We start from the raw sequence: 18,892 nt of genomic DNA on the forward strand, positions 1-18,892 counted from the left end.
TGTTCGCTTGGTAATTCTTTTAATGGAATTACGACTTTCAGGGTCGGATAGTTTGGAATTTGGAATTTCTCATCTCAATTTCCTAATTCTACTGATCCTGATGTGTTTCTCAAGGTAAATAGAAGAAAAAATAACTAAATAACTTCAGAAATCATAACAAGAAATCTATTCTACAAATCGATTAAGCTCTGACTAAATTATGGCCATTATACTTCCAAAACACAATCAAGTAAAATGTACAAGTAAAATGTCAGTTTGTCTTTGCTTTTGGTACAATTTATTTGAAGAAGAACACAAGTTGACGCATTTCTTTGATATATTTACAAAATTAGTCGGTTTTCTTCTGGGTTTTTCTTACTTGGTATGCAATTTACTTCAATGTTGCATTCGAAATAGCTCTCATATTTAATATGTATACATCTGTTGTATGTAGATCCTTAGTGTGTATATCGCATATGCAAACTACTAATTGTCGCTGCCTCTCATTTGAAGGCCTAAATGTACATAGAAATAAACTCAAATACAATTTCTTAACCACATAAAGTTACCTAACGATAATTGTTGGTAGTTGTAGTTGTGCACTTCACTTCCACTCCGGCAATGGTTACAAATCGTACTTATTGCTCAGTTATATATAATGTATATAGTATTTTGTATTTTTGTATTTATAATACACGTACAGTGGGTAAAAAACATCTATACAAACACGAGTAGGAGTACGTTTTGTTGTGTTGTGTGTGTTTTGAAGATTCTCAAAATAAAGTACAGACAAGGCGAGTCCTGGATGAACTAAATACCGACTTCAAAATACAAAAATTATTGTACCACATTTAGAATATCAATGTTCTTGTATACATCTCTCCTCTATATACTTTTTATATACATAAATATAGTTAAGTATACATGTAAATATCAGCAAATATTCCAGTAGAGTCTCTATGTAATATGTGTGTTTGTTTTGGGTGTTCGGCTCTCTATGAACAAACTCCCGGGGAAAAATAAGAGATTACAAAAGTTGCCTACGGACTAATTGACGGGAGGATTTAAATCGTAACAATCTACGCGTAATCCAGAGAGCTGCCTTCTCCTCCTCCTCCTCCTCGTTCTCTGCTCAAATAAATAGCTTAAATATGAATTGGTTTTCTTTCTCCAGTTTTTGTCATGTGCGAATCGAGCTCCAACTATTTACACTGCTCCGTGCTGCGTTCTCACTCCTGGCCCTCGTATCCCAAGCACCATAACTGGGACAGAGGCACGGCTGTGGACTAGCTGCCAGCCACGCCCTCGTCCTTGCGCGGCCTCAGTATAAAGTTGAGATTGTAGTTCGTGTTCACCGCATAATAGACATTGGCGTTCTTCGGCATCACCAGCTCCTTGTCGGGCAGCACCTGGGCGAGCGTGAACCGATCCGGATCGTCCTCCAGGCCCAGCTTGAGCATCGCATTGCGAATCACCTGCGGTGTGCGCTCATTGTTCCCAAGCATAATGCTCTTGTAGAGCACAATGCCATCCAGCTCGATGTTGTCCGTCTCGTAGGTGACGCGAATGATGTAAAAGTCAGGTGCAGACTGCGGTGGGACGCCAGTCGGTTGCACCAGTTGGGCATTGATGTGCGGCGATCCCACGCCATTGATGGTGGTCCCGTTCCCATTCGACTTCAGACCGTTGCCCATGGACTGGGAATGCGTCAGCTTGCCGGACTGGCGTCCGCCCGAGTTACTCGAGTCCAACGACAGGTTGGACACGCTACTCGAGGCGGACATGAGGGAGGCATGCTGGGCATCCCGGTCCAGGGAATTGTGCCGGGAGCTGGTGCTGCTGTTCAGCTCACAGTAGAACTGCGAACCGGCCCCGCTGCTCGAGTTGGAGTGAATGGAGTCAGTCTTGCGGTGGCCTATAATGGAGGCCGTGGACGAGGCCGTCGTGTTGGTCAGCGAGGTGTTTGTGCTCACCACCGACTTGCGCGGTGCCGGCGGCTGCGCCTCCAAGCGGCAGCTCAGTTCGAATGCCTCCCGCTCGTCGAAGAGCGGCATCGAGGCGAACCAGTGATCGAAGAGGGCATCCCCCTGCAGGTTGTACGTGTTGGCCGCACCCTGCAGCAGCTTGATCTGCGCTAGGACCTCGAACTCCTTGCGCTTCTTGTCAAAATTTATCAGCTTGTCCTCGGTGAGGTAATCGGGATTGGCCGTATGGATCATGGTCAGGTCGGTGAGAAATGTGCCCAAATAGGGTATCGTTCCGTGGGACGTTTGTGTGCCCAGATTCAGGATAAGCTTCTGCAGATGTCGATCGGTTTGGTCGCTGCCCGGATCGGGATTCTTGGCCGTTCCTTCGCGCTTTAAAACCTCTCTCAGGGTCCAGGCATTGTTGTCCTCCGAGCAGATGCGAGCGAGCTCCGTAAAGACTTCCATCTGGTGGGGAAAGGAAAGAAAATAAATCTGCTAGCACACATTTGTATCCCTCTAGATGGGGGCTGGACTTACTCTCTCTTTGGGCAGAAACTCCCAGATCTTGGAGAGTCGATAAATGGAATTGGAATTCAGTGCCGAAATGATGGCCTTGAGAGAACTAAAATTCTTCAGCATTCTCAGCTCCTGGGCAATGTCAATCCAGCGGGAAATATTCAAGGCACGCTCCTGGAAGGAGATTTTCAACATTAGTTTTCTGCGCGGAAATCAAAACTCTCCACAAACCCACCTGAGGCTTCAGACGATCAATCAGAATGCTGGAGACCACACGGAAGAGAACCGCATTGAACTGATTGATGGTGGCCACCACTGTCTCCGATCCACCGCTGTCACGGCGTGCCCAGGTGTGGCCCAGGCATTGGTGGGGAATCAGACGCTTGAACAGGTCCGTGTCCATGCGCGTCAGCTGCTCGGCAAAGTGCCTCACGGGCACATGGGGGAAACGGAAGGCCTGCAGGAAGTGTGTGGGTCCACGGTAGATGGGTCCATGGCCCATGGGCGTCAGATACAACCCATTGAACTGATCGCTCAGGTCGTAGCTGGAGCCATAGTGCGTGGGAATCATGAACTGTGCCTGCTGGGCCTGCGTCAGCCAGGGCAAACCATTGTTCTCCATGCCGCCGCCGCCTCCTCCGCCTCCGTTGCCATAGACAGACTGCCGGATGAGACGCTCCAGGCGATTGAGCACCTTGATGTGCAGATCGGATCGCTTTAGCCGCTTCGTGGCAAAGGCCAGGATCTGCTGCAGATTGTCCTCGTGCCAGTCCTCTGGGAACCCGTCGAGCCACACATGCAACGCCGAGACTAGAGTTTTCTTGTGCTGCTCATGGATGGACGCATGCGGATCGTAGGCCGGATCCTCCACCTGACCGCTCTGCTGCGCCTGCTCCAGCTCCTCCAGATGCTTGTCGTGCAGCGCATCGTAGCGCTGGGTCAGCAAACTGAGCACCTGCTTGGGCGTCGAGAAGGTGCGATATGTGGACAGGAAGACATTGATGAACGTCGACTCCAGCTCCCCGTCGTCTGTGGCCAGGGCCTCCACCAGGCGGGCCAGCGTTGCTGCCTTCACAAAGCGCACTCGCACTGTCTCCCACTCCAGATGGGAAATCTCATCATCTGAGTCCTGCTAAAAGGTCAGAGTAGAGCGGAGAATGTTATTAGCCACTTAGGTAATTGATTTAGGAGGTGATTTAGGAGCTGCTACTCACATTGCTTGCTGTCGGCGTGGGTCGATGGTAACGGACCTTCTTCAGGTAGACGGTGAAAATTGCATTTTTCTCGTGCTCCTCGCCCCACAGGCGCCACGTGGGCTGCAAAATAAAGCGGATAGAAAGGAAATTTAATTAAATGGAAGTCAAGGTTAACTATTTTCTTACAAACTACAGTGAGTATCTATCCCTGAAACCTTCACCCAATAAATATTAGAAATACCTCTGGAATCTAATGGCAAAGTCAAAGTCAAATTTCGCTGCCAATTCCTGGGCCCAATCATTTATCATTCATCTAAATTTAGCCAACGATTTCCGACATATGTATGTATTTAATTTATTTCCCCTTAACACAAGTCCCAGAGGAATTTTTAAATATTTTCAATATAAACATTATGTCGTTCCTTCCCACTGTTCAATTTGTGCAAAATAAAATTGTTTTTTGTATATGGAAGAGGCAATGGAAATTGTTTGTTTTTGTGGAAATGCGGCTGTCTGGCATTTCCCATTTCCATTTCCGTTTCGTGTGGCATTTGTTCATGTCTTGTCGGGTTTTTGTTGCCTTTGTGGTCTTGGTATTTTAATTGGTACACGCATAAATTTCTTGCTAATTTCTTGGCCGCAACGAAATTAAATTTGATGCAAAAAAGACATGTTACGATATTTTTATATTTTAGCTTACTTTAGTGTGAATAAAAAATAGTTTCAAAATATATATTGTCCTAAGCATAAAGATAATAAAACGCTTAAAAATATTGCCAAAAGTTTTACAGTAATAAAACCAGTTTAAAAAGGGATATTCTCAATTTTTAGGATATTCTGACGTCACGATATATGAACAAAATTTATATTTAAATAATTTAAATACTTGCTGACAATTATCAAAGTAAATTTCAAAATTCTTTTATTTATGTATTACCATCTTTTTTTGCCATTTTTTAAATATTTTAAATAGTTTAATTAATGTATTTAAATAGATTTTGTTTTTTTTTTTCCTTTTTAATTAGGTTTCTTGAATTTTTACCTCGACAGAGAATATTCTGCCTTTTTACGTTTTATCAAACATTTAAAAAAATGTATTTAGAATCTAAAAAAAAGTGAGTTCGTAAATGTTAAACGTTCCACTAAATATCCACTAATTGTGTTTCTTGCCACCCATTGCCGTATTTCACACGCCTTTGACTGTGCCCCTTCTTGGAGCATATTCCCCCCCTTAAAATTCCTCACATTTTTGCGCATTTAATCAACGCGCAAGCATTACAATTCCAATTAGAAAATCATGCAACAAGCAGCAACGAACAAAAAAGAAGGCAGAATTTTACAAAATACCTTTTGTGTTTATGTAAAAACTATGTAAATACCAAACACAGCACAACACTCACACAAAGCGTGAAGAAAGCATTAAACGAGTAGTGAATGAATAAGCAGCATTCGGAGTAGACAGAATTGAATACATAAACGAGCAGCCGCCACAGAGGGAAGGGCACGAAAGGTTCGCCTTAGTGGGCGGGGCGTGGGGCGTAGTTCGGTGGCGCCCCACGAAAAGAAAACTTACAGAAGAGCCGAGTAGTTACAAGCTATAAAAAGATATTTGACTGACAACAACAATTACAATACAAAGAGACCCCAAAATTACAGATAAACCATAAAAGAATAAAAGTCGAAGATGGCAATTCCCTTCCCTAACAATCGTGTTTCGATTTCAGAAAAGTTTAGAGACTTTGTGTAAAGTTTCATTGAAATATCTCACACTTTAAGTGAGATTATTCGCTACAAAGAATGCCTAAACATAAACATGACTCGGAAAGCACCGATTCGTGGGGTCACACGTCTACCCTGCCACACAAGACACGCAGACAGACAGACAGACAGATGGACAGACAGACAGGCAGGCACGGATTTCATGTTGGACCAATTAATTGCCCGCATGCGCTTTAATTACAACAAACAACAAGGGAACACAGAAATTGCTCAAATGTTTAGTTCACTTTGGCCGCATTTCGTAAATTTGTATTGAAGTACTTTAATATTTCGTAAAGAGCAAATTATGTACATACTTCTCAACGAGTGTATATGAAACAAAAACAACAAAAAATCTCTTTTTTTCTCGGGGCGTTAAGTGGCGGTCCCGCAGGCCGCATGCCGCATGCCCCACCGTATCGTAATTTGTTGTTGCTTTGTGTAATTGTGCATAAATTGCGTTGGTTTCGTGGAGATTTTTGGTCTGGAAACAGCTGAAACTTTTCCGAATGGCCTTGCAAAAAAGTATATACAAGAAACGAAAGAAACGAGAAAAGATGTGGAAATATTATGAGGGGGAAGGCGGGCCGCCACAGCGAATGGGTAAGTCATGCGACCCCAGTTTACACTTTCGACAAGGCAATTTCAGCAATGCCAATGTTTTGCGATTCAAGAATCTCTTTAATTCATTAAAGAAAATACAGAATTTATAATAACAACAGCTGGCAAAACATTTTCTTTTCTCTTGTTGTTTTTTTTTTCGTTGGCAGCTTCCTGCTAAAAATCCAGAAATCTAAATAAAAAGAAAGTACGAATGATACAGTCGGTATTCAGACTAATGGCATACCATCGCATGGGATTTATTTCCGCTTACAGAAAAACGTCCCGATTGGGAGAGAGAGAGAGTTGTAAATAACTTAAGAATCGGAAGATCCAATTAGGGGAAATGATATTCCTTGTGCTACAGGAAAATTCAATAAGGCGATACGCGTACTCCTGCCTTTCTTCATAATTAGATACGAATGCAATATACCCTTATCCTCTAGCATTATACAGTGTACAAAAAACATACGAACAAACATACAAAATACATAACAAAATTGCAATTGTTTCTATTTAATTGTAGCATGCTTCAGGTTAATTGCCGCTGCCGCTGCCGCTGCCTCTGCTGATCTTGCTGCTTTTTGGTTTATTTTTTCGGCTGGCTGATTTCGACTTCCCCTTCCCCAATCTATCCATATATATGTACATATATGTGTGTATATACATACGCCTATACATATACAATGTGAAGGCAACCATTTAATCAATTCCGATTCACGATCATCCGTTCAGTCAGCAGAGACTTTTTCTTGGCGGCATCTGCCAAAAAATATTTTTGTTGCTATTCTCGAATTGTATTGTACATACGAATGTATGAACATGTGTATATGTATGTACATATGTGCATATTCCCGTATTTATTTAATTTATTTGTTATTTATTTGGTATTTTTTTGTGTTGTTTAAATTGTTGCTCTCTTTTTTGTGTTTGGTTGTTTAATTAATGACGCATTATGGCAGCAGCAGCTCTGTACAATCCAAATTTACGTCAAAAGTGAAGGAAAAACTGTGCGTACTGCCACTTAAGTATGATTTATCTGAGTGTTTTCGGTGGTAAATCATCTTGCAGGATGGACCTTTGATTTATTCGCAAAACACTCAGCTTAATGCTTAGACCACTCATCGATACATTTGATAAAAAATCGATTTAAATCGATACGAGCAAGTCATCGAAGTAAATTGATTAATTGTGTGCATAATGTCTTGAAGTGGAGTTATTTTGTATAGCTTTATCGATAACCTAGACCAAAACCAATTTCTACGAATTCAAAGAACGATTCCGCACCGATTTCTGCGCATCGTATTCTTGCTTGCAATTTGAAACAATTAATAGAGTCAATTAAACAAACAATTGTATAAACATGGCAGAGCAGAGCCAAGCGACAGTCTGCGACTGGCACACACCACACACTCATCAGAAACGAAGGGTAAACATCAAAGGGAAATATGGAAAAATATTGTATTGTTTTTAGTTGTTGTATTTGTACCTCCCCCTGTGTTTGCAGTATTATTTACCTTGGTGTAGGTATAGTTCTTGGCGTGTAAATCTTTCGTCTTCTTCGACAAATTGCGCAGCGTGGCCCCCGTGCAGGCGCACAGGTACTTCAGGCTGGCCACCACCTTGCGCTCCGCATTGGCCACCGCCGAGGAGGCATCCAGATCATCGTACGAATGATACGAGCTATTGCGCCGCGTCTTGGCGGATGCTGAACGGGATCGCCGCTGCTGCTGCTGCTGCTGGTGGTGCTGTTGCTGGCACATCCCTGCAGCCGTCCCTGTCATCCCGGAGGACTTCTTCTGACGCGGACATGTGTTGTGATGGTACAGCTGGGGATGGGCCTGGGGTGTCTGCTTCTGGTGGTGGTAGGCGCAGGTCTTGCTGGTCGAATTGTTGTTGACATGTCGCCAGGCACTGCTGAAGTCGGTGTTGTCCAGCGGCGGCATAAGGGCGCGATTGTAGCCGGCCAAGTCTTGCAGCTGATAAGCACAAGTGTGGCTCTTGATAAGCGTGGGCTTCGACTGCTGGTGCGGATGTTGGCTATGCGGGCATTTACAGTTGGATTGGCTTGTGAAATTCTGCAGAGATTTCAGAGATTCTACTTAGAAACTTGGGACTCCACACTGAACCTCTCGGGGCTGTTTTGTACTTGATCTTGGTCTTTGGCTGCGGTTCATTGATTGCCTTTGGCCCTCAACCCACTTCAGATTCAGCTTCAGCTTCAGCCGTAGCTGTCATCGCTTCAGTTCATTCACAGAGCCCCTGACCTTGGCTACAATTTGACTCCGAAAAACACACACAACACGCACACACAATCCACTCGTATTGTTCAGCTGTATCTATGTGTTTATGAGCTCCAAAACAGCCGAAAATAGACAACACATCGAACAAAACCCCCAGACAAAATGCGAGTGAATATTTTTTGACAAGCGACTTTTGTACTTCAAGTGGCGCTCCATTCACTTGAGGCGCTTCTCCACTCGAGTCGACTCATCCCATCCCATTCCATCCGTGTTTGATGAAATGGGAAGTATTTACGCCCCACCACTCCCCTCTCTCTCTCTCTCACTTGAGGCGAAATTTACGGGCAATCTTTGTTTAACCATTTTCCATTGTGCTAGGCACGATGTGGCTCCCGGCCGGCCTGTACCCATAAACAACATCCCCAAGTACGAGTATGATGATCAGCCTAGCTGTTCCCCCACAGCCACAACTATCCATCCGAGATGTGTACAACTTTTACCAGGAAGTTGTTTGTATGCTCATACGTGCAGTTGGGGCCTGTTTGTTGTTTCGCTTGGTGTTTAGTTTTTCACGCCAATTGACAGCTGCGCACACGTTTAGCCATAGAAATGTTGATTGAATGTCGACGATACCCTAACTAAGGAAAAGGATCCAGAGATGCGAATGCAAGCGTGAGGCTAGTAATTACATTTGGAGGCAAGCTGCCCATTTTATCTATTATTTCTATGCTACATTTCTTCAGTCAGCGATTCGCACAAATTTTGAGATCTTCAATCAAATCTGCAACTGCATAAGAGCATCCTGCTTTCGTCTTTCGATTGGACACGCAGAAATTTCTACAAAAATTTGCCTTTGTAAATGTTTTTGTGTCTTTGGAAAACTGCGTTTTGCTTTTCTTCTCTACTCTCCAGCAATTTTATGGCGTTTATTTAGCTGGCCGGAGATGAACCGAACCGAGCCAGCCCATTTCGTGTTGTGTTTAGCCATGAATTGGGGCCAACTCTGGCAATTTTACAGACCAAAGACCGAGCTGACTCCGTTACATACAATTACATAACTTGTTTCTGCCATTAAGGCCTGTGGGCCGGAGATTCATGTGTACAGAAATGTCATTTCGGTTGGTCGGTGCAGGTCTTTGAGCCAGTTAATCTCATCGGAGAGGTCAGCATCCGCCTCGGCATCAGCCAGAAAAAGGTTGCAGGTCTCTCTCTCTCTCTCGAATGTGGAACGTGCCTCGTGTGGCAAAGTGTATCAAATGAGAATTAGGGCCTTGAAATTAAATTACCAAGGAAATGCATGAAAGACCGCCGCAATCAAATACGCATCACGAAAATTTCATTCCGGCATAATGATTGATTTGAAATATACAAACAGAAATTCCCTTTAATTCGGGCACGTCCCTAAACTAAGCATTTGGCATTGAGGGAGGTCTAGGACTGCCTCGAAAAAGCATTTAATTCGAAAAAGAAATAATTATTCCATTCCTAAATGCGTTGATCGAAATTTTCCAATTGGAATAGGTTTCTACAAATAGTTTTTGAGAAATAATCACTCAAATGTTTACAAATGTACCCATCAAAATATATATCCAATAAAATGAGAGCCTTGAGATTATTAAATCAATACAACTACCACAACAAGCATTCAAAATAAATACTTTCACACATTAGTAAATGTCCAATAAATATATACACACAAATGTATGTAAGATGATTTTCTGCTATTTATTATGAAATATTTAAATACCCCCTGAGCTGCTGATAAGAAATTATACAATTTCTATAACAGAGACATTGAAGCGAAAGCTGATTATAAATCCTTCCAAGCTTTGGACCCAGCCCAGACCTACTTAAGCGGGATACATGCATATGCACATAATCTATGTAGTAATATATATTTATATGCACTCGCACCTATTTGTTCCATTTGAGATGCCCTCCCTCTAATCAATATGCACATATGTACAGATGTATGTATATTTCTCTGAGACAGAGGCACCGAGAGCCGGGTACACTCATTTCATTCACGTTTATTATTGCAGCGAATGCTAAACGAGTACGAGAACAACGGAATGAGAATGAGAATACGAATCTGAGTGGGGGCATCGAATACATTTGCATGCAACAACAAAAATACTAAGTTTCATTTTCGATTTGCCATGATTCATCAGAAAATACCCAACCCAACCACACAAAATGGGAGGGAAGGAAGAGACCAAAACATAAACAGAAACAAAGCTCATTATAAATGATGAATTATTATAGTATTACGGGCATATACCCATCCATCTCATGCAACCCATCCAGACGAGCAATTGTCAAACATATTCGTGTTTGTATATGGAAGCGACTCAATTATAAAGAAATAACAGCACTAAATTACGACCAAGTATGACGATTGGTGGGGGATGATGATTGGTGCGCTGCCCACATCATCTGTCTATATATAGAGCAGGTGACCTTTCCTCTTTGGCTCTTTCCAGCAGCGAAAGTGCGCGTGGGTGTTTGTGGGGGTTTCTCGGGTGGGGGCTTGTTTTCTCAATTACAGATCTTTGCAAAAAATAGCCCCGGCCCGGTCAAAACAAAGGAAAATCGAACGAAATGAGCCACCAACAGCCCACAAGAAGAGAAACATCATCAAAGAGGATGGTCATTTGGGGGTTGGTTCGTTGCTCGTGTTTTTATATACATAAATATATACATATGTACGTATGTACGTATGTATTTATGTATTTGGGTACACAACAATACATATCTATTTATAAATCGTCGACCCCTGCCACGAGTTAGTGAATTGCAACAAGAGCAAATCAAATAAGTGAGAAGGGTTTATCACGACTGTAGAATACCCCTTAGGAATCATAAATACTTGCTGTATGTTTGGATATTCATGATAAACATTCTTAAAATGGAATGCATTTGTGTACATTTTGCAAGTTCGGGCACACCCCCAGCATGTGTAGGGTACACAAACAATGCCTGACAAAATTGAAAACGTAAAAGTAAAACAGAAACTGAAACTAAAACTGGCGTCCCTCTGTCGCTCTTTCCCCCTAATCTCCCTATCCACCCATACCTTTTCTGCTCCGACTGACTGACTGACTAAATGACTTTGACGACTGCCAGTTACATGTGACTGCATCTGCATCCGACGCACTCAGCTTGACAACAGTTGTTCCTCCTCTCTGCTCTTTCGCACTGCATTTGTATGTCTCTCTCGCCCGCTGTCCCTCTCTTTGGCTATTATCAAACCACATCCGCCGTGCAGCAGAGATGATGTTCAAACAATACAGAAATATATCAACTTGAACTAAAGCTTGAGCCACTGAGCATAACTAGCAACGTAAATTATTTGTATGCGTTCTCCTCCATTCTCCATTCTGCCATACACGGGGGAGTGGGAACTTTGGAGAGAAGCTGATTTAGTAGTGGTAGAGGGGGGAGGCGGAGAGCTTTTGTTTTGCATACAATGTGTAGGAATAAATGCTGCCTGTCACAAAATAAGTGAATGAAAGAGAACCAGAACTGTGATTGGATATGATTTAAGTCACCTTTCCACCCCATCTGATGGGGTCATTCAATCTGTTATGTGGATTATGATCATGGATTTTCAAATATGAATCCACTTGTCCTGCTCTCACTCCCACTTCAAACATTTTTAGCCACACCATTTGATTTTCACAACATTCCAAATAATTCTGCTAAATTAATCAATGCCAAAAAATAACCAGTTCAAGTACAAAACACTTTATATTCAGGGTTCAGATTACTTTGGGGCGGGGAAAAAAAAGTAGGAAAAAGGTTGAGCGCAGCCTCCTACGACTGACTATCCCTTTCAGTGCGTGTTTGGCTACCTGCGAGAGAGAGATAACTTATGTATTTTGCTATCGAATATTGCCAGCACCGTTAGATTTCATGCACATTTCTTTCTCTGTGTTTGTTTTGCGGTTTCACATTGCAATATTCTAGTTCTCTCTCTCTCTCTACTCTTGGATCAGCAGCAACCTTTCTCTTTCTCTCCTTTGTGCGCTTATCTGTTTTTGGTGGTTTACCATTTGAGGATTGGCTTTTGTTTCGTTGAAAAATGTTGCAGAGATTTCGTTCCTGTTGTCCTTTGGTTTTTCTTATTGGCTTTCTTCCTTCTCGTCGCTTTAATTGACAGCTCTCACCTCTCCTTTAACCGATGAATGGAAACAAGTAAAATCGATATTCTGGCTGCTCTTTCTTTGAGCTTCTGTGGGTTCTGGGTAAGTCCAGCCAGTGCCAGCTTCCTGGGAATGGCGATGAGTCAACACAAACACACACTCGCGCGCACACACACACACACCCAGCAAGAGGAGCAGGTTGTGGTGGTGGTAGTTGGGTTGGTGGTTACTGGGAGTCAATCCTTGGGTTCGTTGCACTACGTTCAATTGGCAGACAGTCGTCTCTGTCTGGCGTCTGACCGTCTGTATCTTACTCCTTTTACGGCTGATTAAACTCTATCACGCCGTTCCGTTTGCCTTCTTTCTTTACTTATTTCCTTCTTTCACTTCTATAAACTATTTAGTTTCACTTCTACTGCTGCACTTTTGCACACACAAGCTTAATACTTCGAGATTTTGTATGCATTTTCCTGTGTTTCTTTGAACATCTCAGCATGAAAAATATATGCATGTAATTATCAAAACATTATACAAAGTTCACTTGCGGAGGGGTTTTCCCTAAACGCTTGCGTTACGCGGGGGGAAAACGCGCGCGCGAGACACACACACACACGAAAAGTTCTTTGGCAGAGCGACACAACCGCCGCCAACAACAGTTAAAAACGCACTTGGGCCAGTGCTGCCATCTCGTCGGGTCATAAAAAAGCCAAGCACGGGCAGAGCAAACCATTCGGCAACGAAACCAACCCCAATTCTTGCTCTCACGCCCGGTGCTCAGAACAGAATATTCGCGCCAAGGTATTCGAAATACAAGGTATGAGCAACTCAGTGACTGCTCCCTTGTTTGTGTTGCCAATGTAATTATACTCGTATACTTTATGTTTGTTTAATTTTCTCCTGTCATTGCATTTAATTATGAGTACTTGCACATTTTTACATAATACATTTTGTGTGAGACAAAATAGTCTCCTTGCCGAGCAAAACTTCCATACCTCTCATAGTTATTCCATGGGCACAAGTTTGCTTACGCTCTAGTACACACTCTCTCTCTCTCTCTCTCTCTATTTTTCCTTCTCTCTATTTATTACAGGTATTCCAGTCGTGGGATCGTGGGAATTTTAGCACCCACTATGTTTTTCCATCCGTTCGCTCTGTTTATGTTTTTTCTCTGATTCTTGGTTTGTTTGGCTCTCTCGAGAATATGTAGATAATTCTCTCGCGCTCTGGCTGGTATCTTTCTTGTTCAGTATTTTTCTACATTTTTGTGTTTTCATTATCTTTTTACATTAATTAGCGAAATTTATGAGCCCCCCAAAACCTGAAGACACTTTAGGCATTTTTTCCCGATTTTGATGTTTGATTTATGCTTGGGACAAAATTTAAATAAATTTCTTCCATTGCTTGTGTGCCATTGACCACCTCCAGTGACATAATTATGCAAATGGGAATACCTGGGTATTATTCGGTAACGAATTAGTGAGAGCGATAGAGAGAGCTGAAGAGGGAAATCAATGGGCTAAATTATTAATAAAACGTGCATTTGCGTAAGAGCCCCCATCAAATGTTTTGTTTGCTGTGTAAATATTGGAACCCAATGCAAGGCAATTGATCGATCAATTAGCAAATGCAGTGCACAAAAGACCAGACAAAACGAGTTGATAAGGTTGTACATACTCTTAAGAGGGAAATAGATTGGGGGGAGGAAATGGTAATACTTGAAAGTTATGTACATGATAAGGTCACAGCGTTAACTATCGAATATTTTTGGAAATTTAATTTAATGATCGCTATATTATCGTTTTTTTGCTTTATTACAGCTAATGTTTGAGTTGATAAGGTCCATAAGCGGAAATACAATTGTTTGGAGGATATTCTCAAACTTGAAAGTCTTTTAATTGATTTGGAAAAGCGTTATTGCTTGATCTACAATATAAACTTTATATAAATATTATTAAATACAGAAACGGAGAAAGCGATATCGGGATCATGATGGGTTTATTTACTAGTGTTAATTCGAAATAAAAGTAGCTTATTGATACGCTATAAATAACATCACAAATATGAGTTTCAAAAAAAATATTTAGTTCCATTTTCAATGCAGAAACGAACGCCGCTAAATATTTATAGCACATTATGGCACTCCTAGCCTAACCACAATTTACGGCTAATGAGTTACGAAAATATTTCAGCAAACAATTAGCTGTTGTGGTGGGCAATAATTCCACACACAAACCTCTTGCCTGAAGGCCCTGCGAGATACATACTTTCAAAATGACTTTCTATGCAGTTGGCCCGTTACTTTCTACAGAGCAGCTATGCATAGTATATACTCGTACAACTTAAATACATAGGTTGTATATATGGTAGATAATGGGTTTGGCTACTCACCAGACTATCGGCCACACTTTGACTCATTATATTCCAGATGCTGCAATTACATGGAGGTGCGTGCTGCGGGGACTCGAATGCGTTGCAGTTGCCGTAGCTGTAGCTGTATCTGAGGCTGAAGCTGAAGCTGATGATGATGACTTGTGTCTGTTGGATACGCGCATTTTGGCCAGACTAACGACGAACAAAGACTCGAATACACACACTCTGTGGCACACACACACGTGCAACGCGTTTTATATTTAATCGTATTTATGTTTTTCTCTTTGGGTTGTGCAATTGGGCCGGCCTGTGCCGGACAAGCGGATGTATCTGGCAGATACGCGACCAAACTTGCAATCGTATCGCCACAAATTTCAAGTTTTCTTTTCTTCTGCTCCCCTGCGTTACCAAACACTGTAAGAAAGCGACAAAACATTCGAGTGAAAATCGTTTCAGCGCGCCAAGCAATGGAAAGTGCGACAGACAGCCGCCGCAGTGGAGCGCGTAACTGAAACGGTCAATAAAAGTTAAGAGCCAAACGCCACACATTGCTGGCATTCCTCAAGACCCCCCCAAGAGGAGACCCAAGAAGACCGTAGACCTAGCGACTGACCGCCGAACAACAACAAAACCCAAGCAGAGCAAAGCTCGCAACTGATTTACGATATTCGGACCGATACATGAGCAACACCACAGTGGGCTGGTGGCTAGTTAAAAGCTATGTGGAGCATGATGATGCCATTTGTACGATTAATACACAAGAATGTCTAAAGCTTTGTTCTAAAGTTGTAACTTCCCGTTGTCTTAAGATGCAACCATTTCTAATCCTAATACGTATCAAACACCGACTAGCAGCCCCACTGTGCCGAGCAACGACTGCGCGACCAACTGAGACGCTGACAGCGCTGCTTGTCACTCGCTCAGTCTCAAATGATGAATTTCTTTTTTACGACTCGTAATCGCAGTTACCCCCTGTCCAGTCACGAACGAGGGGGGTGACAAAGAGACAGAAGGAGACAAAAGATAGCGGATCGTCTCGAAATATTTAGCAAAGGAAAAAAACATTAATGAAAGTTTTTTCTGCTCATTCTGTTCTTTTTGCTAGTTGCTGCTTCTACCTGTTCTTTCTGTGCGCTGGAATGTGTTCTGAACGGCTTTGTTTTGAGGGGGGGAGAGGTCTCAGGCAAACATGAAAAAATGCTGAAAATTTGTATGCAACACAAAACAAATCAAAGAATAGGCAGAGTGGCTGGTCAAACACCACGACAGAGTAGGAGAGAGAGAGAGAGGCTATGGTAAATCGGGTGTTTGCATTTATTTGGCTGTACCTGTGGCAGCAAAAAGAGGGTTTATTTGTGGTGTCTAATATCGTTTCCAATTACTAGTTGGGCGATTCTTCTTTGTAAGTAAATAAACCCATAAAAATGTATGCATAAATATGCAATATAATTGCCCTTCCCATCTCATTAAGGGCACTCTGGCTGCCCGATCATCAACCTTGATTACCTTGAGCGTTGACTGGCCCTTTTTCAAGCGCCATAACAAGAAGCAGACGAAGAAGAAGAGGAAATCAGCAAACTGAAGTCTTCATTCTGGCTTGCCAACTCCTCCCTCTATCTCCCTCTATCTCCCTCTATCTATCTTCCATCATCCGCTGTCCCTCTTTATAATTTCTCAGAACCATAAAAGACCTCATCAATTCATTAGCATTTTAGATTCAAACAAAACTTAGAACATGAATGAAGAATAGCTTGAGGAGCTTCGACCTTTTGATACCCTTTCGGAACTAAGTAGTTGGACAAAAGTCTCTATAAATAGTCAAAGAGTCGGTAGGTCGCTAAAAATATCTGTACCAGCTAATACACCCTACTTCTACTAGAGTATAGGAAGGGGCGTAGCGCTAAGTCGCTGCCCCGCTGTTGCAGTCGCAGTCTCAGTCAACGCTGCTCTCTCTCGCTCTCAGGTGCTCTTCTTCTTCAGGTGCTGCTTTTGTTGTTCTGTCAGCTTGGATGAGCTTTTTGCGAAATTTTACACCTCCACACAGCTGTGCTGTGGAGATCTGGGGATCCATAAACGGTATAAGCATGTTTATACGTATAGTATGTCCGAGTGATATATGGGTCTACTTGTTTTTGCTGCTGGTCAATATTTACAAATCGGTACCAGTCAATTTTGGTAACGCTCCAGCAGAGCACAGCTGAGTGAGAGCCGCGCACTCGCTCTCTTTACCTGGCCCTCACCTCTCTATCTCTCTCTCGCTGGCTACCGCTCTCAGCCATGATCTCACTCTCAGGTTTTTTGCCTTACGATATCAAATTGCTTTATTAGCCAAAAACAAAAATAACGCAAAAACATGGCCATGTTAAATCTTTTTATATTCTTAAGCTTTGTTTTTTTTTCTCCTGGTGTTGTTTTAGTTTTTTTCTCTTTTTTGTCGATTTTGTCTGTGCGATTTCTTCTCTGCTCTGTCACTTTGACACTCGTTTCGGACGTGTTTCTGTGAGGCACACGCAAGCAGTTCTATATTTTATAGACAATTGTTGATACACATTTATCTGCTTTTTGGATGAGTTCGAGCTGTTGCCAAAACTATTTTTTTGTAACGTTCACTGCCACGCAAAGAAGTAATCAGTTTCAGACTCTAAAAACAATGTTCGTTGAGATAATTATTTATTTGCGGACAAGCTTGTATTATAAATCAGATCATAGATTGTAGGGACCGGATGGAAATGATCTGTTATAAATAGTTACTGTGATTTCGATAGGTTTGGAGTCCTTGTATTAATACAATAAAATTAAATGTAGCACAATCGATCAATTTAAGACTTGAAATACACAAGAAAGGTGCCTTAAAACAATACACCTTTTTAGGTATTCATACAATGCTTTACACTTTTCTAATAATTAATTTGTAGTTGGGTTTTTCCTATATTTTTTGTTGCTGTTCGCTGGCTCTCTTTTGGCCCAAAACACGTTGCAATTGGCAACTGGTTTACAGCTATGCAACGGCAAACACACAGAGAAAGAGAGGAGAACACACACAGACGCATTCACACATGCACAGACCTAGCAAGACACCAATACACTGGCAAAGGGACGCTGCAGGTGTGTAAATGCCAATTTTATTATGGCCTTTACTTTATTTCTTTAGAAATATATTTCCATTGAATTCGTACGATTTTATTTACGAATTGTAACCATTATATTAAGGGTTACTTTCAATATTCATTGTATACCTTTTAGATACTCATTTTGTGGTTGTTTTTTTGTCGCTTTTCTTTTTAGGGGCCACTTTTGTGCACTTTTTTCACACACAGAAACACGAAACAGAAAATACCATTAACGATATGATGTTGCTGTTGTCTTGAGCACTGAAAAACCGTTCGTTACGCTTTGGCAGACATTACGAGCCACGCTCCGCATCCGCGTTGTACCCCCTCTCGGCACACTACACCACCAGCAATCTCCCGACAAGATGATGGCTCTATTGTTGCTGCTGCCCGTAACCGGAGAGCGGACTCGTCTATCTTTGGCAACGCGTTTGTCGTATCTGCGACAAGGCGGCCAAAACTCAGCTTCAGGCCCGAGAAGCTGACTCCGCTGCACAGCCAACAAAGGGAGAGAGAGAGAGAAATCAAGAGAGAGTGATCGTTGGCTGGGCTCAGATTTAACCATACGATCTACCTGTGTGCAAGGTATTTAAATTCAAGGTGAGGTATTCGCGTATGGCACTCAAACGATATGACGTGAGACTGGAGATAGGAGTTTCCCCTCTCGAGTGCTCTACCTTGATACGGTATACCTGTGCTCACAGCCGGCAGAGGTGCGATCATCTATACCGTAAGCTACGTGAACGTGGTAAGGGATTGGAGATATCATAATGAGATGCAGGGTATCGTTAGCTACCAGTTTAATGATTTAGGCCGATAGTCTAGCCTCTAGAGAATATCGAATTAAAATAATAATATTAACTAAAAAATATTACTTTTTAAGACCAACGGAATGCGGAATTGTGGCCAAACCTTCCAATATTGTAACCAATGCAGTCAAAGAACATTGCAAAAAGCTGCAGCTAAATAGTTCTGGCTTACCTGACACCCCTTTGAAACATAATTTGC

The 18,892-nt window shown here is 42.2% G+C and overlaps 1 protein-coding gene across 4 annotated transcripts; it reads right to left on the reverse strand.

Annotated features, from left to right (window-relative positions):
- Positions 1-301: 301 nt before the first annotated feature.
- Positions 302-18,328, reverse strand: LOC117894981 (ral guanine nucleotide dissociation stimulator-like 1). Of its 4 annotated transcripts, none has more exons than XM_034802323.1 (6): positions 18,011-18,328; positions 14,793-15,188; positions 3,677-3,778; positions 2,698-3,594; positions 2,484-2,636; positions 302-2,411 (listed from the first exon to the last, which is right to left on the reverse strand). In XM_034802323.1, exons 2-6 carry the CDS (start codon positions 14,817-14,819, stop codon positions 1,266-1,268), a joined length of 2,325 nt encoding a protein of 774 aa, XP_034658214.1. In that variant the 5' UTR covers positions 14,820-15,188; positions 18,011-18,328; the 3' UTR covers positions 302-1,265. The 4 variants fall into 4 exon arrangements, with proteins under 4 accessions (XP_034658214.1, XP_034658213.1, XP_034658212.1 ...); XM_034802322.1 differs by lacking the exons at positions 14,793-15,188; positions 18,011-18,328 and adding exons at positions 7,534-8,094; positions 12,312-13,073 and having other exon boundaries at positions 2,698-3,591; XM_034802321.1 differs by lacking the exons at positions 14,793-15,188; positions 18,011-18,328 and adding exons at positions 7,534-8,094; positions 12,312-13,073.
- Between the last annotated feature and the right edge of the window lie 564 nt (positions 18,329-18,892).

The sequence above is a fragment of the Drosophila subobscura genome, chromosome J, assembly GCF_008121235.1.
Source record: "Drosophila subobscura isolate 14011-0131.10 chromosome J, UCBerk_Dsub_1.0, whole genome shotgun sequence".
NCBI classification, from domain to species: Eukaryota; Metazoa; Arthropoda; class Insecta; order Diptera; family Drosophilidae; genus Drosophila; species Drosophila subobscura.

What these genes read in the sequence shown, in the direction of transcription:
- LOC117894981 (XM_034802321.1), bottom strand. An exon ending in AGAACTATACCTACACCAAG is followed by an intron (nt 3,779 to 7,533) that starts GTAAATAATACT and finishes TTTATTTTGCAG; the next exon opens with CCCACGTGGCGCCTGTGGGG. An exon ending in CCACGCCGACAGCAAGCAAT is followed by an intron (nt 3,595 to 3,676) that starts GTGAGTAGCAGC and finishes CTGACCTTTTAG; the next exon opens with CAGGACTCAGATGATGAGAT.